At 41.4% G+C, this 23939-nt stretch overlaps 2 protein-coding genes across 4 annotated transcripts; both read left to right on the forward strand.

The window, feature by feature from the left end:
* The first annotated feature begins 59 nt into the window (after positions 1–59).
* LOC105499095 (SNRPN upstream open reading frame) lies at positions 60–20815 on the forward strand. Of its 3 annotated transcripts, XR_011625311.1 has the most exons (5): positions 60–218; positions 7544–7639; positions 13299–13449; positions 19747–19816; positions 20670–20815. XR_011625311.1 is itself a non-coding variant. In XM_011771559.2 (4 exons), the coding sequence occupies exons 1-3, from the start codon at positions 205–207 to the stop codon at positions 13402–13404; spliced, it is 216 nt and encodes a 71-aa protein (XP_011769861.1). In that variant the 5' UTR covers positions 60–204; the 3' UTR covers positions 13405–13449; positions 19648–19757. The 3 variants fall into 3 exon arrangements, 2 of the variants coding, with proteins under 2 accessions (XP_011769861.1, XP_070955512.1); XM_011771559.2 differs by lacking the exon at positions 20670–20815 and having other exon boundaries at positions 19648–19757; XM_071099411.1 differs by lacking the exon at positions 20670–20815 and having other exon boundaries at positions 19671–19757.
* On the forward strand, positions 19677–23913 carry LOC105499096 (small nuclear ribonucleoprotein polypeptide N). Its single transcript, XM_011771564.3, has 7 exons — positions 19677–19816; positions 20670–20821; positions 21630–21741; positions 22194–22346; positions 23097–23235; positions 23523–23648; positions 23737–23913. Exons 1-7 carry the CDS (start codon positions 19814–19816, stop codon positions 23772–23774), a joined length of 723 nt encoding a protein of 240 aa, XP_011769866.1. The 5' UTR covers positions 19677–19813; the 3' UTR covers positions 23775–23913.
* The last annotated feature ends 26 nt before the right edge of the window (positions 23914–23939 follow it).

Raw genomic sequence — 23939 nt, forward strand, 5'->3', positions numbered from 1 at the left:
CCCAGGTCATTGCGGTCAGGGAGGGCACTGGGACCCCTGCACTGCGGCAAACCAGCGCGCCTGCGCGGCCGCAGAGGCGGGCTAGTGCGCATGCTCAGGCGGGGATGTGTGCGAAGCCTGACGCTGCTGCAGCGAGTCTGGCGCAGAGCGGAGCGGCCGCCGGAGATGCCTGACGCATCTGTCTGAGGAGCGGTCAGTGACGCGATGGAGCGAGCAAGGTCAGCTGCGCCGGTGGCTTCTCTCAAGAGACAGCCTGGGGAGCAGCCACTTTTATTCATCAGATATTCCAAGTTTTCAGGACTTGGAGTACTCAATAAACTGGGCATTTGGGTCCTAAAGTCCTTTGTTCTGGAGAACCAGATCCGGAAGGTTCAGAGGCTTGTGGCTGTGCCATTCGCCCCGATGGTACCCTGTCCGCTCGCTTTGGGGCGCGTCCTCCATCCGCCCCCAGCTGTGGTGTCGCCACAGGTCCTATTGCGGGTGTCTGCGGTGGGAAGGGCGGTGGTGACGGGGAGCGTGTGGGGTCACCGCAGCCAGCCAGGGACATGGGCGGAGGTGGGTACATCGGAGTGACTGCAGTTCCGTGTGGCGAGGGTACGTGGGGGGACCGGTGCATCGGGATTTGAGGCGGAGGTAGGTATACTGGAGTGATCGTGGCGGGGCGAAGGTACGTGGAGTGACGGGTATTTAGGGGGTGTCGAGCGCAGGTGGGTGTACTGAAGTGGCCGCTGCATGGTGGAGCAGGGTACGTGGGGCGACTGGGGGGATTCGTCGCAGTGACCGAGGCGAGGAGGCTGTGGCAGTGGACCAGGGGGATGAGTCGGTGCGACCGTGGTGGGGTTTGTGTTGGTGATCGCGGCGCGGGAAGGGTCTGTAGGAAGCGGCTGGGAGGTAGGAGGAAGGCGGCGGTGGTGGGCATTGGCGGCTTTGGTGGCAGTAGGCATGGCGGCGGTGGGCATGGCATGGAGGCGGTGGGCATGGCGGCCGCGGGGCCTGTTGCTGTCTGGAGTGACTAAGGGACGCTGAATGATCGCTGTGGCGGGGAGGGGGCATCAGGAGGGGCAGTAGCACAGTCAGCAGCCTTTAATTTTCCTGTGACCTGCGGTGGTCATCTGGTTTGTCTGCTGTGGTGATGTCAGGTGCTTTTTTATTAAAACTGCGCAACGCCTACACTGCCGCAGGGGCTGCAGAAATGCGTGGAATCCTTGCCTGGTGTACCCTTTAGGAACCCTCGCTTTTGAGGCTACAGCATAAGAAGACAGGAATGATGTGCAGAACTTGCATTTACAGATCTTTTGACGGATAGGCCAGGCGATGCCTGAGGGTTACCTTTTTTTTCATTGTTTCTCTCTGGAACCGGGTCTTGGAAGGCTGTGTCGGCACAGCCTGGGGGTCTGTGTTGCGTCACTGCCATTGTGCGGCTCCTTCAAGATGGCCGCCGCTGCAGCGCCTTAGATCTGCGCAAGCGCCTCAGGGTGGGGGTGGCCGCTTCCTCTCTCTAGAGCCGCCAGTGGGGAGGGGGCGGCTGGTGTGTGTGTGCTCAGCTTCTGCTGTTTTGAAGTTTCAGCCGTATCCTCTTTAGGGTGCAGTGGTAAGGAGAGGAGGCGGGCTAAGGTGGGCGGCTGCCTCCTCCCCAAAGCGCTGCCTGGGGAAGGATGCAGTTGCGCAGACGCAGCAGAGGTGACAGTCGCCTCCGCTTGCAATGGGGCGAGACGGGGAGCAGGGGAGTGGGGGCTTATGCAGCTTTTGCCTGGAAGGGATGGCAGCCCTCCCCTTCACCTGGCTGATACAGCAGCTGTTCCTTTCCGGTTGTGGCGCAGTAGAGGGGGGAGGAGGGAGATGGGTTGGCACAGGCGCCCCTAGCAAGCTTGGCAGCCACCCCTTACCCACCGTGCGGCTGTAGAGGATTGGAGGGGAATGTGGCTAGAGGCCAGGCATTTGTACCACCTCCGCCTGTGTGGGATGGCAGCTGCACTGGGCTGCTTTTCTGTTCTGCAGTAAACTGGGGTGGTGGGGGTCTGGAGGCCATCAAAGGTGCAGCCACCCCAAGACCTGGTGTGCTGCTTCAGGAAGCCTCCATTAATGATAGAGATTTTAAATTGGTTTTCTGACTCCCTAGAAAATCCTGCCTTTTCATTTTTGCAGTTCTTCTCTTGGTTGTGTTGTGCGCTAATTCTCTATTCGAAGTGGACTTCTTAACCCCTTTTTTAACTCCCTGTTAAAAATTGATTTCCACTGGACACATTTGATAAATGCCAAATTTACTCTATTTAAGATTCACTTATCCTTCGTAATCTCTGGATAGTCCATTCTGATGCACGGCATACTTCCCTTAAATGGGTTGGGGGAAGAGGGTATCATGATGGCTCTTCCCAGCCAAGGTCGTAAGGTGTTTCAAACACTGGACCCCTTCATCTTCTGGGAGTTGAAAGCTGCAAGTTGTGTTTGCAGAAAGAGAATAAAAGTGAAGCAGAAAAGTGGAGACGATCTTATTGGGGTGGGGTTGTACTTGGGATCAGAGTTAATGTCTTCTTTTGGAATTTTAAATTAATGATGATCATTTTTGAAGTTGGAGCTACAAAAATTTGGTGAGAAAGGTTAATGAATAACTGCATTTTTATATTCCAGTACTTTAAAAAAAATCATTTTATTCTAAGGATTTTGTCTTCCTTCGCAGGACTTTCAGTGCTTGCCTTTTTTGTATTTACATTTTCCCTCTATCATAACTGGTATGTCTGGTTGCACTGAGTTGTAAGTAACAGAAAAGTTACATCTACGAAGCCCGAAAAGCCTTGTTCTGGAATAATCTGTTTTTGGGTAGTTTTAAAAATAGCAGGAGTCTGGGATTTTATATGATACTTATAATTTACTTTTTTTTCCTGCTTGCATGGAGCTAGCACTTAACATACATATATTTCTTGGTTTAACTTCTGGTCATTTGGCTATTTGCAAGCCGAGTATTTAGTCTGGTCCGCCATTTTGTAGTCTTGCATTCAGGCCCGGGATCCCAATATGGCAGATCCCTTTGGAAAGGCCTCTTGAAGTTTCAAGGTCTGTGTCCTATTCAGTGAATTGGCTCTGTGCTAGGGCTTTTTGGAGGCGGGGAGTGAGGCAGGCCTTCTAGTGATGCAGAGGAAGGAAGCTTGCTTGAGAGACCCTTATATTGTTGTCTCAGGCAGGGTAGTAGCTGGTTTGGGTTTATTCACAGACCTTGCCTTATCTTAATTTCGCTATTCTGTCTGACCAGTGTGTCATTGCTGAAATGTTTTCCCCATTTATAGTTACTCTATATCTTTATGCTTCCCTTACCCTGTTCTTTTTCCTAATAAACATTTTTGTTTTACAAAAAATTTAGTTTATAAGGTGTCAAGGATTTCAAGATAACCTCCTTTGCCACTGCCCTCTGTTACGTAGCTATTTTTATAAAGAATCATTTAAGCAGGTTGTGAGTACTGCCCTCAGTGACTGGGACAATGAAGGTTTAAAAATCTTACTTCTTCCACGCGAAGATTTGTCGCTGGTCCTGTCCCCTTTTTTTTTTTTTTTGTGGCCCAGAGCCAGAAAGCTTGAGTGAGAATTGTTACTACCTAAGGCAGCCTCTCTCCATTTCTGCATGCTAACTGGCTCAGAGTTTTTTTGTTTTTGTTTTTTTTAATAGACCAGGGTCTCCCTATGTTGTCCAGGCTGGACTCGAACAGCTAGACTCAAGCTATATCCTCTCCCTCCTCAGTCTCTCTGTGGCCACTGTGGCTGGCCCAAATTCTCTTGTTGTTAATCCTCCCCAGGTTTTATTTTGGAGGCACTGAGGTTTCTTGTGTTCGTGGGATACAGATTAGCAGGCTATCATTAACCTTATTTTTTTGTTTTTAGGAGACAGGGTCTGTCTGTATTGCCCAGGTTGGAGTGCAGTGGTGTAATTATAGGTCCCTGTAACCTCAAACTCCTGGATCGATCTAAACTCCTGCCTCAGCCTCCGAAGTACCTGTTACTAGAGGCTTGAGGCACTATGCCCAGCTAACTTTTTATTTTTTTGTGGAGAGGGATCTCCTTATATTGCCCAGACTGGTCTCGAACTCCTGAAATCAAACAGTGCTCCTGCCTAGGCCTCCCAAAATGCTGGCATTGCAGCCATGAGCCGCTGTACCTGGCCAACTTTGTTTGTTTGTTTGTTTATTTTTATTCTTGACATCGTAAATTTTATGGAAAATTTAGGCCATAATAAAATTGGGATCCCATTGCTTTTTGCTTTTCAATGTATTTCCAGATGGTTACTTTCAGTGTAAGTGATTTGAGGGCAAATATTTAACACCATTTATATATGATGATTTTTTCGTGATATCCTCAGTTTCATAAAATGTTGGTTTCTGTGTTGGGGATGCAGTTAGATAAAGCATGTGTGTATGTATCTAGAACATTCAATAAACCAGTGTTTTCAAAATAAACCTCATAGATGACATTTTATATGTAGATTAAAAATAAGTAGATTTAAGCCAGGTGTGGTGGCTCACGTCTATAATCCCAGCACTTTGGGAGGCCAAGGCAGGAGGATCGTTGGAGCCTGGGAGTTCAAGCTTGGGTAGTGAGAACTCGTCTCTACATTTAAAAAAAGATAAATTTGGACTGGGTGTGGTGGCTCACACCTGTAATCCCAGTGCCTTGGGAGGCCGAGGCGGGCAGATCACAAGGTCAGGAGTTCAAGACCAGCCTGGCCAATATGGTAAAACCCCATCTCTAATAAAAATATAAAAATTAGCCAGGCATGGTGGCACACGCCTGTAGCCCCAGCTACTTGGGAGGCTGAGGCAGAGGAATTGCTTGAACCTGGGAGACAGAGGTTGCAGTGAGCTGAGATCATGCCACTGCACTCCACTCGAGGTGACAGGGCAAGACTCTGTCTCACACACACACAAAAAGGGTAAATTCAGAAAGTTGAAGTAATAGGATAATAGAATATTTTGGTTTGATGGCTGTTTCCTCAGTTGACCTCAGACGTTTCATATTGAGCAACTGCCGGTTTTTGTTTGTTTTTTGGTAAGACAGTGTTTGCAGTTGTATACTATTAGATTAATCATGGTTTAGTTGATAGTTTAATTGTATTATATTAATGTACTATATTTTTAGCTATATTTGGCCACCATAATGTAGCACTCATCAGTACTAAATTCCTTTTTATGGCTGAATGATATTCCTTTGGATATACCATATTTTCTTCATTCGTAAGTTGATGGACATTTGAGTTGTTTCCACTCTTTGACTATTATGAATAATGCTACTAGGAACATGTATAATATGTTTAATACAAAGAATTAGTTTCACAAAGTTTTACGTAGCCCTAGTATATGCCAGGTTCTTGAAATTTTGTCTTTTTGGAAGTATGAGAGTGTAGTGGAAGCTGGGAAGGCTGCAGGTATAATAGAAAGAACATGAACTGGCCGGGCATAGTGGCTCATGCCTGTAATCCCAGCACTTTGGGAGGCTGAGGTGGGCAGATCACCTGAGGCCAGGAGATCGACATCAGCCTGGCCAACATGGTAAACCCTGTCTCTACTATAAATACAAAAATTAGCTGGGTGTGGTGGTACACGCTTGTAATCCCAGCTGCTTTGGAGGCTGAGTTTGGGTCTTGTAATATTACTCTATCTAGCAGTAGAGTTAGTGTCATATGTTACTTTCATGATTAACATTTTTAGGAAGTAGGCAAAGGCTATATATACCACTTTGTTTCCACCAGCAATTTCCCCACATCCTTCACAAATATTGTGGTGTCAGATGGTGGCATTTCAGTGGGTTTTTTTTTGTTTTGAGGCAGGGTCTGGCTCTGTCACCCAGGCTGGTGTGCCAGTGACATGATCTCAGGTCACTGCAGCCTCTGCCTCCTAGGCTGAAGTACCTTCTCACCTCAGCCTCCTGAGTAGCTGGCTCCACAGGCATGCACCACCACACTCAGCTAATTTTTGTATTTTTTCATACAGATGTTGCCCAGGCTTGTCTCCTGAGCTCAAGTGATTGTCTGGCCTCAGCCTTCCATGAGCCATTGCGCCCTGCCTCATTGGGGTTTTGATTTGCATTTTTTTAGTGACTAATGTTCAGCATCATTTCATATAGATTAGCCATTTGTATATGTTTGGAAGACTGTCTATTCAAGTGTTTTACCCATTGTAGCAGTAGAATTTGCCCTTTTATTGTTGAGTTGTATGTTGTTCCTTACATATTCCTGATACCAAACTTGAAAAAATACTTTTTTGAGGTGTGATTGACATACAAAAGCTGTAGATAGTTAATGTTAAAAGTTGGTATGCTAAGAGATAAGTACATGCCTTTGAAATCATTGTCTTATCAAAATTAGTGGCATAAATGTATCTACCACCTGAAAAAGTTTTCCTTTGCCTCTCCCTACCATCTTTTTTTTTCATTGTTTGGATTTTCTGTTTGTTTGTTTTGGATACTAGAAACAGCTGTATGTTTAGCAAATATTTTTTCCTATTCTGGTTATCCTTTCACTTTCTTTAGTGTTTTCGGAACTTTTTTTGATGAAGTCCTCTTTACTTCTTATACTGCTTGTAATTCAGGTGTTATATTTAATAGGCCATTGTGTAATCAAAAGTAATAAACATTATCAGTGTATAAAAGTTTACCATTTAGAAATCAAATCTGTGTGTATGGCTTGATTAGAACATTTAAACTCGAAGGAATAAAACAGCTGTGTGTTATTGGTAAGCTATTTTACCAATCTAAAAGTCTAACATGACTTAACATCAGGGTTCAGAGAATTATTAATAGCTTTTGGCATTTATCTTTTGAATTTTGCTTTTGAGTTGTTACTTGTGTTACTTTGCTGACTTTTCTGATTTATCATCTTTAAGGGTTCATATGTGGTTTCTGCAGTCCTTAATATGGCTAGTCTGAGTGTTTGTTTCTGATTTCATGTTCTGTTCCCTTGAGCAGCCATTTTGTGAGGGGTTCTGCAGACATAACATGGCAGGGTTTTTTGTTTGTTTGTTTTTGCTATGTGGATAGTTTTTAGCCTGGGCAACTCTTCTGTTGCTTTGCAAATCCTAAAGAAAGCACTATTTGCATGTTTTTTTTAAGTAGATATTTTATAATTTAAACTACGTTCTGTTCTACTCTACAAAAGTATGTCTATTGTATCCTAAAAATATTTTTGAAACCATTTTTGAAATCAGGTTTACAGCTTTTGGAGGGAAGGTAAGTAGGGCAGTGGTGTAATGTGTGTATATATCTCTGCATAAGTGGGAATATTATATGTACATGACTACAAATAGAGGTAGATACATTATTTTAATTTCCTCATTTTTTTAAAACCAGGTTTTCTGATGTCATGGGCTTCTAAAAGGAGAAAAGAAGTGGTTATATCATAGATTCTGACTGTTTGAAGGTTAAAGATCTTGTAATAATGTTAACTTGTTTTAATTAGATTTAAAAATCCATTATATTAAATGTAGTTCTAAATATAACCTTGACAAATAGTTATTTCATAGATTGATGCAGTCTACCAAACAAATCCCTCTCTTTTCTGTTTCAGGGATCGCTTACACCTGAGACGAACTACAGAACAGCACGTACCAGAGGTGGAAGTCCAAGTCAAACGCAGAAGGACTGCCTCACTGAGCAACCAAGAGTGAGTACAAATGCAAGTCAGAATCCCATTTCAGATTAGAACAAAATAGCATGCAATGAGGGGATTAAAATGAACATAATTGAAGAAGCAGACACATATAATACAGAACATGTAGTAAAAAAGCAATGAAATTCTTAACCATATTGTCCTAAAATAATTCACATTCTTAAAGATTTTAGTATAATTTTCTTTTTTCCTATACATGTGTAAGTGCATTTATCTTCATACAATTTTGTAATTACCCTTCAACATAAGCATATTTAAATTTTTCTGCATTCTTACATTATTGAATCACTTTGTATGTTTGCAAAATGTGTACTGTGCACTGAAGTGATTAATTTACATCTTCTTGCTCTGTGATATTTAGGTGTTAGTTTTTGGTTAGTGCATTTATTCTGTTAAAATTTAAAATACATTTGTGTTTTTTATCCTGTTTTTAGTATGTAAGTGTGGAATGTATATATAGGATGTATACACAGACGCACTCAGACACATTTTAATTTAGATTTCTAGAAGGGAAATTTTAATTAAAAATATGTGAACACTTTAAATGACCTAATACATATTTAGTCCACATTGAAACTTTGGCATTTAGTCATTGCCATTAAAATTTTGACAGTCAGTAGATAGCATTTTTTTTCTTAGCTACAGTTGTTTTATTTTCTTATTTATAAGTATTAATAATTAATGAAGATGATTCTTTTTGTAAAACAGTTTTGCATAAACAGTCTCATTTTAAAGCAACTACGAATTTACTGGCCTTTTCCTCCCCAAAGATAATCCTTAAGTAAGTAGCCATCTGTCCTTTCAGACCTTGTCCTAGGCATTGTGTGCATAGTGGAGAGAGAGGAAGGGAGGACATGGGACACATTTGAAGTTTGTGTGCATACGACACCATGCTGTATGTATTTTGACAATATGTCTTGGTGATCTTGTCATATCAGTACACATAAATCTACTTTATTTTACAAAGTGTGGGTGGTGTGATAACATTATTATTTTAATCATTAGCTTGCTGCTGGATATTTAGTTTGTTTGCATTGTTTGACTATTAACAATCGAAAGAACAATCACTTTGAAAACGCAATGTAGTCCAGGCGTGGCCCCAGCACTTTGGGAGGCCAAGCCAGGCAGATCACAAGGTCAGGAGTTTGAGACCAGCCTGGCCAACATGGTGAAACCCCATCTCTCCTAAAAATACAAAAATTAGCCGAGTGTGGTGGCACGTGCCTGTAATCCCAGCTACTTGGGAGGCTGAGGCAGGAGAATTGTTTGAGCCCAGGAGGCGGAGGTTGCAGTGAGCCAAAATGGTGCCACTGCACTCTAGCCTGGGAGACAGAGCCAGACGCCGTCTCAGGAAAAAAAAAAAAGAAAGAAAATGCAGTGTATGAATACTCACTTATTTTTTTTTCAAATTAAAGATTTTTCCTCATAGTAAAAACTGGGTAGTAGTTTGTGTGTCTTTTGTTATTTCTTCATTTTATATGTGAAAAGTTGAGCTGGACGTGGTGACTCATGCCTCTTAATCCCAGCATGTTGGGAGGCTGAGGTGGGTCACCTGAACCCAGCAGGTAGAGGCCAGCCTAGGCAACATAGGGAGACCTCCTCTCTACAGAAAAATAAATTAGCCAGGCATGGTGATGTCTACCTGTAGTCTCAGCTACCTGGGAGGCTGAGGTGGAAGGGTCACTTGATCCTAGGAGGCTGAGGCTGCAGTGAACCATGTTTGTGCCACTGCACTCCAGTGGGTGATAGTATGAGATCATGTCTCAAAAAGAAAAAAAAAGTTGTAAAACATCTGTTAGCAAGTTTTAAATTACGGTGAGGGTAAAGATTTTTTTGTTTTTTCTGATTTATTTTGCTGTTTTTTATTTTTGTGAGTATATACTTTTCATTTTTAAAATTGCTTTGGAAGACATTTTATGTATGTTTTGTTTGTATATTGATAAATATTTTGTAAGTATTTTGTGTAGTATAATTTGTCCTTTGTAATAGGTTATTCAATCATTCATTTTATTGGATATGGTAATCTCTTTTTTCCTTTTTTCATTCCTTTTTTTTTGAGACAAGAGTTTTGCTCTCATTGCCCAGGGTGGAGTGCAACCTCTGCCTCCGGGGTTCAAGTGATTCTCCTGCCTCAGCCTCCCAAGTAGCTGGGATTACAGATGTGTGCCACCACTCCTGGCTAATTTTGTATTTTTTAGTAGAGATGGGGTTTCTCCATGTTGGTCAGGCTGGGTTCAAACTCCCGACCTCAGGTGATCCACCTGCCTTGGTCTCCCAAAATGCTCGGATTATAGCACTTTGCTTCTCTCTGCGCCCAGCTTCTCTCTTCATTATTTTGTAACTCTGACATTTTTTTTTTTGAAGTGCCGTTACTATTCCCTGAGTTTCTAGAGGTAGTTCAGAGATTGTGGTGGAGGTAGGGCTGAGGGTTAGGACTCTTAGTTTTAGGACCGTTAAGTGGGTGAAGGTTCTAGCTTGCTATATTTTTGTTGTAGTTTTTTTCCTATATAGCCTCAGTGTGGACTCAGTAACAGGTATTCTCATCCTCATCTTGTTGTGGGATGAGGTAAGCCTTCTAGGCATCTTGTCCATATTTATGGAAACATTTTGATGGTTTTGAAGAAGAAATAACTTGACTTTTTCTGATCTGCACTGCATACATATGTACAAATACTGCAGGGTCTTGAGGGAGACCTGCAGGGGGAATGATCTGAGGAAAGTGCAGAGTTAGGGAAATAGTATAATTTTCCCAGTTGTGCCTTTTCATTTTGAGAGTGACTGGATTATGGAATGGGTAAGCAGAATTGATTAGCACTGCCTCATTATCCATGTGTTTAGGATTCTCAGGATTGGTATACTTAGATTATTACACTAGAATTGTTCAATATTTACCCATTCATCTCCTACGTCCTCCCAAACCATAAGTAATATTGGGAGGCAGTGTTCCTGGAGGAGTTGTGTGGTTATTAGCATTAAAGATCAATGAAGGAGGCTGGGCATGGTGGCTCACGCCTGTATTCCCAGTACTTGGCGAGGCCAAGGTGGGCGGATCACCTGAGGTCAGGAGTTCAAGACCAGCCTCACCAACATGGTGAAACCTCATCTCCAGAAAAATACAAAAATCAGCCGTATGTGGTGGCGTGCACCTGTAATCCCAGCTACTCAGGAGGCTGAGGTGGAAGAATCACTTGAACCCGGGAGGCAAAGGTTGCAGTGAGCTGAGATCGTGCCGTTGGCTGTGCCTGAGTGACAGAGTGAGACTCCATCTCAAAAAAAAAAAATAAAAAGTTCACTGATTTATTTTAAGTTTCTTATTTATTCTGTCTGTGTATGTGTCATTAAATCAGTTGTTATTCTTTGGGGCTGGATGATGCATTGTGAGTTCGAAGGGAAATTAGAAATTGGAGCTGGAGGACTGTCTTAATCTATTTTATGCAAAGCTTCAAATGTCTTTTCAAATTAATATTCTGCAGTTTATGAATTAAATACTGTATAGGCTGCCTCATATTTTCTCAGTCTTTAGTCTTCTGTTGGGTTACAGGTTAAATCTGAGGGGGACACTGCAATAGAGAATTCTCTTAAGTTTCAAGATAACAGATTTTTTTTGACTGAAACACTTTTTAGACCTTTATTAAATCAGAGACTTAGTTGTCATTTGTAAACAAAGAGGTTAGAATGGAGAATGCCCAAATTATGATTTATTCAGTAATTAGACTATGAATTAGAGTATAAAGTAGACTATGAATTAGAGTGTGAAGATTTAAAGGTATGTGCAGTGCAATTCTGACTACCTGGAGTTAGTGCAAATTTCACAATTGTGCAGATGCCTTCCAGAACATTCTCCTCAATGCAGACACCAAGTCCCAGCTCCAGGTTTGGCAGGTCACCCACACTTCTGACTAACTGTCTATAGATTCTGAGGTCCTACTATTTTCTCAGATTTTATAATTGACTAAGGTTTTTTAAATGACTGGTAGAACTCAAGAAAGTGCTATACATATTAGTTTTATTATAAAGGATACAAATGAACAGATGCATAGAGCAAAATCCCGGCAGGTCCCACACAAAGCTTCCCTGTCCTCAGGATGCATTACCTGCCCACTAGTGTATATCACCAACCAGGAAGCTCACCAGAACTCCTGATGTCCAGGACTTTTGTTGGGCATTCATTATGTTGACAAGATTGAATCATTGGACGTGTCATTGAATTCAGTCAGCAACTCTCCTGCCCTCCGAGGAGGGCTTGCTCAAAGCCCCAACCCTTTAATCTTTGTTTGATCTTTTGTGGCCTGGTTAGTCACCAGCTTGAGACATCTCATTACCATGAACTCAGGTGTGATCCTAGGGACCCACCTGGAATAACAAGCACATTTCTTTCACTTGGTAAATTCCCAGGATGTATAGGTTATTTCCCAGGAACCAGGAGCAAAGACCAGCTAAATTCTGTATTATACAGAAACATGTTTAAAATGTGACTGAAAAACTATAGAAAAAAGTCCAATTTCCAAATCCTTACATACCAACAAGGGCAGCATTATTAGTGATTCTCCACCTCCTCACCTGAAGGCAAGCTAACTGTCATTTCCTGTATCTCTTCCTTCTCATGATCAGATTTCACAGCCAGGTTACCCATTCATAGGGGTATGTTGAGGGCTTTTCTCTGGAATTCCCTGCTTACCAGTAGATGATGGGTTTACATATTTTAAGAGCCCTTAAATAGCCCTGGAAGTTTTATATTCAGGTAGTGATCTGTCAGGAGGATCAGTATGAAGGACAGCCTGAACATCTCCCTGCAAATGCTTTAGCAGCATATCCCTCCTCACCCCTGGGGAGAAAGGATTGTTCACATAGGATAATTTGAAAGTTAGTGACTATATATGTAACTGATGGTGTTTCTTCAGGGCTACCAGCCCTTGTGTTTTTAGTTCTTTTGGAAATATTTCTAGACTTGGTAAGTATCTAAGTATCCACTAATCCCCTTGCACAATCTCTGTGTAGAGATTCCTGTTTTGTTTTTTAATTTCTCATAAGATAGTGTCATGCTCTGACCCTAAAGAAAGGTCTTGCCTTGGTGTGGTGGCTCATGCATGTAATCCCAGCACTTTGGGAGACTAAGGTGGGTGGATCACCTGAGGTCAGGAGTTGGAGACCAGCCTGGCCAACACGGTGAAACCTCATCTCTACTAAAAATACAAAAAAATTAGCCAGGTGTGGTGGCGGGCACCTGTAGTCCCAGCTACTTGGGAGGCTGAGGCAGGAGAATGGCATGATTCTGTGAGGCGGAGCTTGCAGTTAGCCCAGATTGCGCCACTGCACTCCAGCCTGGGTGACAGAGGGAGACTCCGTCTCCAATTAAAAAAAAAAAAAAAAAAAAAAAAAAGCTGGGTGTGGTGGCGTGCACCTGTAATCCTAGCTACTTGGGAGGCTGAGACAGGAGAATCACTTGAACCCAGAAGGTGGGGTTTACAGTGAGCCAAAGTTACATCATTGTACTCCAGTCTGGGCAACAGAATGAGACCCTGTCTCAAAAAAAAAAAAAAAAAAAAAAAAGGAATATCTTCTTAAATGTAAGGGTCCCTAGTTTTCTTTCACATGGTTTCTTATAAAGACAAATGTCCTTCTATCATTTATATATATTGTGCTCTTGTTGTAGGTGTCATTTGTACCCGAGGCGTTCCCAGCAGCAGCAAGTACCTGTGGTGGATTTCCAGGCTGAACTGAGGCAGGCATTCTTAGCTGAGACACCAAGAGGTGGTTAAAGCCATATTGGAATAGAGAGGAATCTGATTCCAAGCAAAAACCAGGTTAGAACTAATGCAGCAATGATCAAGAATAAAGAATCATTAAAGAATGGGTGTTGGGGGTTCTCTTAATTATCAGTCACACATTACTTTTTTTCCTTAGAGCTTCATACAATAAGCACATTGCAGAAAGTTTTAAAAAGTAAAAGCGGGACCTTAAATTTTCTGCCCTGACACTTTTGTCATGTTTCTGTATTCCAGTTATTGTAGTGCATGTTTTTCAGGTAGTTTTCTTTTTTAATGATATAAAAGTATTTCACTATAAATGGCTCTTGAATACCCTGTTATATAATTTCCTTTTGTGGGAGGTGTCATTTTTTTCTGCCAGTAGTTTGAACAAAGCTTTAGTAGATAGCTTTGTATAAAAGTTAAGGTAGAATAATTTTTTCTGATACGCAGATGTAAAAGTAAATTGAATCAAGGAATATGAACTTAAGGTACATTTTTCTAAATTTATTGCAAAGTATTAAATTAGTATTCGTTGCTTTCAAAAAATAAAAGGCCAGTTACAACATACTTTCACAGCATTATTTTAGTTCGAAGTTAGTTTATGTCTAGTGAATTATAAATATACAACACATAATTAACAATGAGTGTTAGAGAACCTAAATACTTTCTCATGCTTATTTACTAATTCTTTTTGTTTTGTCTTTTTCTCACTTTTCTGTTTTAACCAATGTATTTCCTATTTGAATCAGCAATGTAATAAAAATACGATAAATTTTCAATGTGATATAGATTTATTTGGTTTCTTTTTATGTTATTGCTTTCATTTTTTAGGAAAAAGCTATTACAAAGTTGATTTTGATTTATTTTCTTGTTTTTCCTTTGTGATTTTTCTTTTTTTCTACTTTAAGTTTAGAATGCCCTTATTTCTGAGAGTTTACTGTTTACTTTTCACAAAGTAAGAGCAGAGAGGAATTGGGTTTACTGATAAATTTCTTCTAGCCTTTTTTTAAAGTCTGTTTTTGAAATATTATTCTTCAACTTGAATCAGTGAGGCTTGTTTATGGCCACCATTTTGAGTTACTTATTCATTTATTTAGAGATGAAGTCTCACTCTGTCGCCCAGGCTGGAGTGCAGTGGTGTGGTTTCGGCTCATTGCAACCTCTACCTCCCAGGTTCAAGTGATTTTCCTGCCTCAGCCTCCGAGTAGCTGGGATTACAGGCACCTCCGACCGCACCTGGCTAACTTTTGTATTTTTAGTAGAGACGGAGTTTTACCATGTTCTTCAGGCTGGTGTCAAACTCCTGAGCTCAGGTGATCCACCCGCCTTGGCCTCTCAAAGTGCGGGGATTACAGGCGTGGCCCGCTGTGCCTGGCCACTTTTGAGTTTAAATCAAAGGAGATAGAAATTTTCTGAGAAATCCTCCTTTCTTGAATCCTTTATACTCAACATTTTCTAGTAGTTGCGTAAGCAGATTGGAATCTGATCATTGTTCCAAGCTGCTCCCTGGAGTAAGGGAATTTTTCATTGAATAGATGCACAACTGATTTCTTTCTTCTTAGGAATTTTCAGCTCAGTTCAGTTCACAGATTTTTGTAAATTTTTAAATACAACATTTAAGTCATACATTATAGTCTGCAAGTAGGACCATGTAATTTTATGGTATTTATTTATATCTTATTCTAGTCTCAACTGCTAGTTCTACCCAGATATTTACCCATTACTAGTATTCCTGTAGAACACAGGTTGGTAATATATCTGGACCACTACCTGTGTCTATAAATGAAATTTTATTGGAACACAGCTAAGTTCATTTATTATGTTATCCTTGGCCACATTGGTGCTACAGTGGTGCAGCTTTGAGTAGTTGTGGCAGATTGAAGGACAGGCAAAGTGTAAAATACTTAGTATCTTGCTATTTAAAAGAAAAAAATTGGCTGAGTTTTGTTTTAGAGGAGCAGATTCAAAGAAGAAAACACCAAAGTGGGGGCCAGTGAATATAGTCATAATCTCATAGAAGGTGATGAAGAATGGATTATAGAAATATGCATGAAGTATACATTACAGGGTAGACAATCAGATGAATTTCTTGGGGAAGGGATCAGTCTAAGTCATGTTAAAGCCTGCTGTGGAGGAAGATGGGTAGTCTTAATGACATTTAAACACTTGGTACCCTTTTTCATTAAAAATGTAAGGCACATTATGACCAGGAAAAATAGGAAAATAAACTATTATGTGGCTGGGTGTGGTGGCTCACGCCTGTAATCCTAGCACTTTGGGAGGCCGAGGCAGGTGGATCACCTGAGGTCAGGAGTTTGAGACCAACCTGGCCAACATGGCAAAACCCTGTCTGTACTAAAAATGCAAATGTTAGCCGGGTATAGTGGCAGACACCTGTAATCCCAGCTACTGGGGAGGCTCAGGCAGGAGAATTGCTTGAACCCTGGGGACAGAGGTTGCAATGAGCAGAGATTGTGCCATTGTGCTCCAGCCTGGACAACAGAGCAATACTTCTATCTCAAAAAACAAAAACAAAAACATTGTGTTATGAATGTTAGTTCTATTTTTGTTTGGTACCTAAATATTTACTAGGGTACATATCCAGTTGGATGCTTACCTAGTAGTTGGGATGCAGGGTGTACTAGTAGTATGACTTTTAAACGTTTTTGTTACATTGTTTTCTAAACACATCATGAGAAGTATTGATTGCCACTAAAAATTAGTAGACCATTAGTTTCTCAGTAACACCCTTTGTATTCTGGTGTTCTTCTGTTTTTGTTAAACCTTTCCAATAAAGGAAATTTGTTTTCTTGTGTTTTTAATTGGAATTATTGCATATTAATATTTTGTATTTAGTTTTCTTTTGTCACTTGTTTTTGCATACTCTTCGATGGAGGATCTCTACGGAGACCCTCTATAATTTTAAATTTTAACAGATGAATATCGATACTCTGTGGTGTCTCTCATTTGCTATGTGTACCTTGGCCAACCCTAGTCATCTTAGTTTACTTTTTGCTATATGTGCTTTGTCCAACCCTAGTCATCTTATTTTACTTTTGAATTAAAGTAGATTTATATTTTTATGCAGTTTAATCATTTGAATGTCTACAGTTTCCTAAAGTTTGAGAACTTGTGCTTCCGTGAGGGATACCAGTTGGTTTATTTGCTTATGTGTCCTTTGATCTCTGAAGATACACTGTGACTGCTGATCCATCCTTGCAGTGTGATGTTGCTACTGTTGTCTCCTTTCTCTTGAAGTTTTGTTCTCTTGTGCTATAAAGATAAATTTGACCACCCAGCAGTGATTTATTTTGTTTCACTTACAAGGTCATGACTACATTGTATCACATTTAGGGATGAGAGAGAACTGTTTGTAAATTTCATATCTGTCTCCTAAAGGAATCCTTTTAACTGCTGTAGGAGGTCAGCTCCTGTTGTGAGTGAAACATGTATCTCTTCTATCTATACAGGTTCTCATTTTATTATATTGTTTATGATATATATACACACACATATATGCAAAATATATATAATATATAAAATATATATATTTAAAATAATCTATCCCTAAATCTCTAGGTCTTCAGTTCTTTGGGCCATAACTCGCATCCCTAGATGTATTTCATACATATGGACTGCTAAGCTTGTGGGAGTTATTTATATCCTATTGCTCAAAGTCATCGCCAAGGTCTGATTTTTCACAAAAAAATTCCAACCTCTGGCATAAATGGGTTAAAAACAGCCTTAGTGATGTAGAGCTGATAAACATAAAATCCACCCAATTCAAGTGCATGAAACAATGATTTAAGTAAATTTATAGAACTGTGCAATCATTGACATGAACTACTCAGGAAACATTTTCATCAGCACAGTAAGATCTGTCATGCTCATTCACAGTCATGATCCTCGTTGTCTCTTTGGGTGGCTGAAGGTCCCAAGTGTTGCAATGCTATAAAAATGGATATTGCTGGCCGGGCGTGGTGGCTCACTGTAATCCCAGGACTTTGGGAGGCCAAGTCCGGCAGATCACCTGAGGTCAGGAGTTCCAGACTAGCCTGGCCAACATGGCGAAACCTCATCTCTATTAAAAATACAAAAGTTACCCGGGCATGGTGGCAGGTGCCTGTATTCCCAGCTACTCAGGAGGCTGAGGCAGGAGAACCACTTGAACCCGGGAAGTGGAGGCTGCAGTGAGTCGAGATTGTGCCATTACACTCCTGCCTGGGTGACAGCACGAGATTCCATCTCAAAACAAACAAACAAACAAAAGGATGTTGCTGTTGAGTCTCACATACCATGTTTTCTTGGATTTAGACTGCTTTATAAAGAATCATAATATTCAAAACTTCTGTTTATGGGCCTTAAACTCTGTTACTCGTTATATATAGGTCAGAAACTACATTTAATTTTTGTGAGGGTCTTTGTTTGCTTATTTGAAAAGTTCTTTTAAGATCTTTATAAGTTTTATTTAATACTTTTTTAAATGTACAGACATCAGATTCATGGCCACTGAATGACAGCCAGGCATTAGAGTATTCCTTTTTTTTGAGATGGAGTTTCACTCTTGCTGCCCAGACTGGAATGCAGTGGTGTGATCTCGGCTCAAAGGAATACTTTTGAATCCTTTCAAAAGTAATTTGTGTTCCATTTTTAAATTAGTATGATAAGCACTTTGAGACCTTTTACAATTCGGGCTAGATTTGGCTGCCATATTTAATAGCATTTTTTAAATTATGGCGAAAAGGGAAACAGTATGCATGTTTGATTACGGTCATGAGCTGCATAACAATTCCAGTCACCAACAGACTGCATGTGTGATGGCAGTCCCTTAAGATTACAAAACCATGTTTTTATTGTACCTTTTCTCTTTTTTTCCCCGCTGAGATGGAGTCTTGCTCTGTTGCCCAGGCTGGAGTGCAGTGGCACCATCTCAGCTCACTGCAAACTCTGCCTCCTGGGTTCAAATGATTCTCCTGCCTCAGCCACCTGAGTAGCTGGGATTACAGGCACCCGCCACCACACCCAGCTAATTTTTGTATTTTTAGTAGAGACACCATGTTGGCCAGGCTGGTCTTGAATTCCTGACCTCAGGTGATCCGCCCACCTCGGTCTCCCAAAGTGTTGGGATTACCAGCATGAGCCCCCACACCCAGCCTCTTCTCTGTTTAACATTGTATTGTGAGTGTTCATGGTATTCAGGATAGTAACATGATGTACAGGTTTGTAGTGTAGGATCTACCATATAGCCTAAGAGTATAGTAGACTCTCTGTGTATCCTCTAGGTTTGTGTAAGTACACTGTTCATACCATGATAAAATCACCCAGTGCATTTCTCCTCAGGTATCCCCATTGTTACGTGACTTATTTATTTATTTTGAGATGGAGTTTTGTTCTTGTTGCCCCCTCTTGTTGCCCAGGTTGGAATGCAGTGGCACGATCTCGGCTCGCTGCCACCTCTGCCCCCCAGGTTCAAGAGATTCTCCTACCTCAGGCTCTCGAGTAGCTGGGATTACAGGCGCCCACCACCATGCCTGGCTAATTTTTTGTGTTTTTAGCAGAGATGGGGTTTCACCATGTTGGCCAGGCTGGTCTCAAACTCTTGACCTCAGGTGATTCACCCGCCTTGGCCTCCCAGAGTGCTGGGATTACAGGCATGAGCTACCGAACCCAGTCGTTAACGTGATTTATAACTTTGTCCTTCGTTACATGATGTATGAAAGTTGTTTATGTGAGTCTATATATATATATATATTCCATAGTTGTGTATCCTCTTTTGACATGGGAAGTCTTAGGCAGGTTTATAACACATTTGGCTCTTAGTGGGGAAAGATTACTTGCCATCATCTTGAAGTGAATTTAGGGGAAGAAAGAATGTTGCAAATGACAACATAAGATATCTCAGAAAAAAGGAAAAATCTGAATGAAAGAGTAATTGAGATGTTGATATAGAGATGACTTGATATGAATTCTGTACTAGAGAGAGAGACACTACCTTAAATGAAGATGGAAAGAAAAATACTAAATTTTGGAAAATGAAGCTTAATTTTTGAAACATGTAGGAATTACTAGGTAAAATAAAATTCAATGAGTTTCATCAGTCCTAAGTGTGTCAAATGTGACAGTTAAGAATGGGACTAGTGAAATTTGGCAGTCCCTTGGTGAGGAAGCTAGTATGAGAGGAAGGATGTTTTTGAATATGTCTGTCATAGTGATTTTCATGCCTGTTTTAAAATATGGTAGAGTGCAGTGCAGCTTTAACATGCTTTTCTCTGCAGGCTCCGTCTACTCTTTGAAGCTTCTGCCCAGCTTGCATTGTTTCTAGGAGAACCTGCATCATACCTTTATCTATAGCCTTCCCCTAGGTCTTCAGAAGCACCAAGTTTTAACTGTGGACATTGGATTTGGTGGAACAGCAATCATGGTAAGCTGTACAATAAGGCTGAGGGTTGAAAACGTGATGTAAGGGCTGAAAGAGTTTGCCAGCATGTGCAGTGATTTTGGGTTCTGAATGTTAGTATACATCCATGGATATAGATTCTCATTGCACTGAGTATCAGCGGGAGATGAGCTGATTTTTTTTATTTTTTTCAGACGGAGTCTTGCTCTGTCTCCCAGGCTCACTACAACCCTGGGTCCAAGAGATTCTTGTGCCTCAGCCTCTTTATTAGAGACAGGGTTTCACCGTGTTGGCCAGGCTGGTCTCAAACTCCTGACCTCAAGTGATCCACCCACCTCGGCCTCCCAAAGTGCTGGGACAGGCGTGAGCCACTGTACCTGGCCGTGAGAAATGTTTTATGATGTGAGAAAATACAGGAGTATTTGGTCATGATTCCACCAGTGATGAAGGACTATCCTGCAGATGATGGACTCTCAGGTCAGATTACAATAGAAATAAAGAGGACTTTGAAAATGGAAGGGTTTTGGCATTAATAGTACAGAGAAAAGCAGTCTGGAGAGAGAGAACACCCTAATCATTGTGGTTTGGTTTAGTTAGGGGAGTGGACAGTTTACAGCATGCATTGTCTTAAGAGAAGAATAATCACCCCTAAGGAGGTGAAAATTGGTTCTTGAGATGTGAAAAAATACTTCATAATCCTTCGTGGTTCTCCAGAGACTCATACTAAATATGGAAGAATGTTGGTGAAAAAGTAGGAGAGAATATTTGTTTAGTTAAGGAAACCAGGCTTGGATTATATAAGGGCGGAGAAGAAACAGAAGATTAGAAGACTAGGGTGTTGGCAACCTGAACATGACTCTTGTCTTACTGCTTCCAGACTGTGGGCAAGAGTAGCAAGATGCTGCAGCACATTGACTATAGAATGAGATGTATCCTACAAGATGGCCGAATCTTCATTGGCACCTTTAAGGCTTTTGACAAGCATATGAATTTGATCCTCTGTGATTGTGATGAGTTCAGAAAGATCAAGTAAGCTGATTTGGGTAAATGGGGGTTGGACGCAGAGGCAGTGGGAAGGGAAGGCCAGAGCTGGAGTAAGGGATTTCCAAGGGTAACTGAGGTAGGTAGGGAAGCTAAGGTAGAGCCAGTCTATTGTTTCACCTCTTGACCTGATCTCTGAATTAGGTCAGAGTCTGCATATAAACTCTTTTAAGTTTGTGAGACAATCATGGATTTATTACTGGGAATAAAAGTGTATGTTGTGCTCAAAATATTAAGTTATATTTATTTTTAAAATTGAGAAAAATGCTATTGTTAATTAATTGGTTGGCTTCTGCAGCAGTCTTAGACCGAATAAATCTTGGTTGAAATAGAGAATAATAATTGCTCTTCACGGTTGAGGAGTTGGGATATGGTTGCTATTTGTTATCCTCTCTTTGCCTATTACTGTTCGCATTATTTCAGTTGTGTCACCCTGTCATTATGATTTAATTATTTAAGTAATTTTTTAAAGAAATTTCCATTTTAATATGGAAACCGAAGTTTCAACTTTGTTTTCCTTAAAAGGCGTTTTACAAAAGAAATTCGTCTTGTTGTAGTGTTAACATCAAAGGAACATTCTGTAAAAGACTAAAGTTAGATCAGAAAACAGCTTTACTATTTACCCTTTTATATTAACTGTTTACAGATTTTTTTTGGTTTGTTTTTCAGTGATAACTTAATATCTGTTTAGCATCGGTTGCCTTAATTGATACTTGAGGTTGTATAAATATTTTGATGAGTGAGTAATCTAGGGGTCACTAAAATTATCTCACTAAAATTTAATTCTGATTTGTAGGCCAAAGAATGCGAAGCAACCAGAGCGTGAAGAAAAGCGGGTTTTGGGTCTGGTGTTGCTGCGTGGGGAGAACTTGGTATCCATGACTGTGGAGGGGCCACCCCCCAAAGATGTAAGGAAGATGTAGAGCAGGACAGAACTCTAATTTGCAAGGACATCATATTATGTGAGATGTCTGAAATCACGGTACAGCACAGACACAGTTTAACATGGATTGTCAAATGTGCCAAGCACTTAGTATCAATTGTTGGTTGCCTATGCTATTTGGGATTAAGGGTTTTTTGGTGAATTATTCTGTGTGCTGGGCATTACCTAGGTGAGGGTAGGAGTTGCTGATTCATGTTTGCTTGGTATGTTTATAAAAGAGCTGTTTTCACAATTTGACAAATAATGCGCGTTTTATCCACAAGATACCTCCATGGTATACTTGCTTGTTCATTTGGATACAGAACTAATACGAGATAAGTGTCTGGGAAAATGGTGGAGAGAAGTGATCTCTGATGCATAAAAATACTGAGAACTTGTAAATTGTTTGATTTTAGGCTATACATTTTCTTGTTTCAGACTGGCATTGCTCGGGTACCACTTGCTGGAGCTGCTGGAGGCCCTGGGGTTGGTAGGGCAGCTGGTAGAGGAGTACCAGCTGGTGTGCCAATTCCCCAGGCCCCTGCTGGATTGGCAGGCCCTGTCCGAGGAGTTGGGGGACCGTCCCAGCAGGTGAGGAACCAACGGAGGGTTTTATATTGGGAGAGTGTGACTAAGCCAGAGGCCGAGGAGATTTAAAAACCTGAGTGTACATGTCATACTATGTAAAGGGCATATGGTCTAGGAGGAACCAACGGACAGATATACAGGAGGAAGGGAATAAAACTAGCTACTTAAAATGGTCATTGGGTGATTAAAATTACCCGAGTTACTCTTGGTAAGAGTAACTTGCCACTAGTGGTAAGTGAACGGAATGCCTGGATATACCTCAGTTGAAAAGATCAAAGGGCTTTGTGGATGTCGGTGTACTAAGATTAGTTTTTAAAATATGGGAATAGGCCAGGTGCGGTGGCTTATGCCTGTAGTCCAGCACTTTGGGAGGCCACAGTGGGCAGATCACTTGAGGTCAGGAGTTGGAGACCAGCCTGGCCCACATGGTGAAAACTCCATCTCTACTAAAAGTACAAAAAACTGCTGGGCCTGGTTGGGGGTACCTGTAATCCCAGCTTCCCAGCAGGCTGAGACAGGAGAATTGCTTGAACCCGGGAGTGGGAGGCTGCAGTGAGCTGAGATTGCACCATTGCATTGCAGCCTGGGTGACAAGAGTGAAACTGTCTCAAAAAAAAACATGGGAATAATGAGAGAAGTACAACATTGCAACAGTTGTTTGTATCTAATTGGCCATTTTTCTCATTTATTTTCTGTGTTTGAATAACGTGAAGGTATGTATCACTTTGTTGGTTTCTCCCCTTGCCTTCTCAGGTAATGACTCCACAGGGAAGAGGCACTGTAGCAGCCGCTGCCGTTGCTGCCACTGCCAGCATTGCTGGAGCCCCAACACAGTACCCACCAGGACGGGGGACTCCGCCCCCACCTGTTGGCAGAGCAACCCCACCTCCAGGTAAGGGATTGGTGAACATTAAGACGAATTTGAATCTCTGACTAGAGAGAGCTTACTGATTTAAGACACAGCCTGAGAGCCTAACTCAGAATCCGGGGCATATGCTTCCTCCCTCTTCTAGGTACTGGTGTTTAATGAAAGACGTAGGAGAGTAATTGTCATTTAGAAATCATTTGACTCTTATCACTGTTGTCTGGCCCATTTCTTTAGGGATTATTTGGGCTAAATTCTAACAGCTTTTCTAAGCCGGTTTATGAGGCCTTTATTTCTACCATTTTTCATCGCAGGCATTATGGCTCCTCCACCTGGCATGAGACCACCCATGGGCCCACCAATTGGGCTTCCCCCTGCTCGAGGGACGCCAATAGGCATGCCCCCTCCGGGAATGAGACCCCCTCCACCAGGAATTAGAGGTGAGTGGGAGCATAGGGGCTTGATGGTTCAGCCAGGCCCCTGAATATGTGTATCCTCTTTTTCTCAATGTTTCTATTTCCTTTCCAGGTCCACCTCCCCCAGGAATGCGTCCACCAAGACCCTAGCATACTGTTGATCCATCTCAGTCACTTTTCCCCCTGCAATGCGTCTTGTGAAATTGTGTAGAGTGTTTGTGAGCTTTTTGTCCCCTCATTCTGCATTAATAATAGCTAATAATAAATGCATAGAGCAATTAAACTGTGAGGTACTGTTGTATATATTTTTTTGCC

Source organism: Macaca nemestrina, chromosome 7 (assembly GCF_043159975.1).
Source record: "Macaca nemestrina isolate mMacNem1 chromosome 7, mMacNem.hap1, whole genome shotgun sequence".
NCBI lineage: Eukaryota > Metazoa > Chordata > Mammalia > Primates > Cercopithecidae > Macaca > Macaca nemestrina.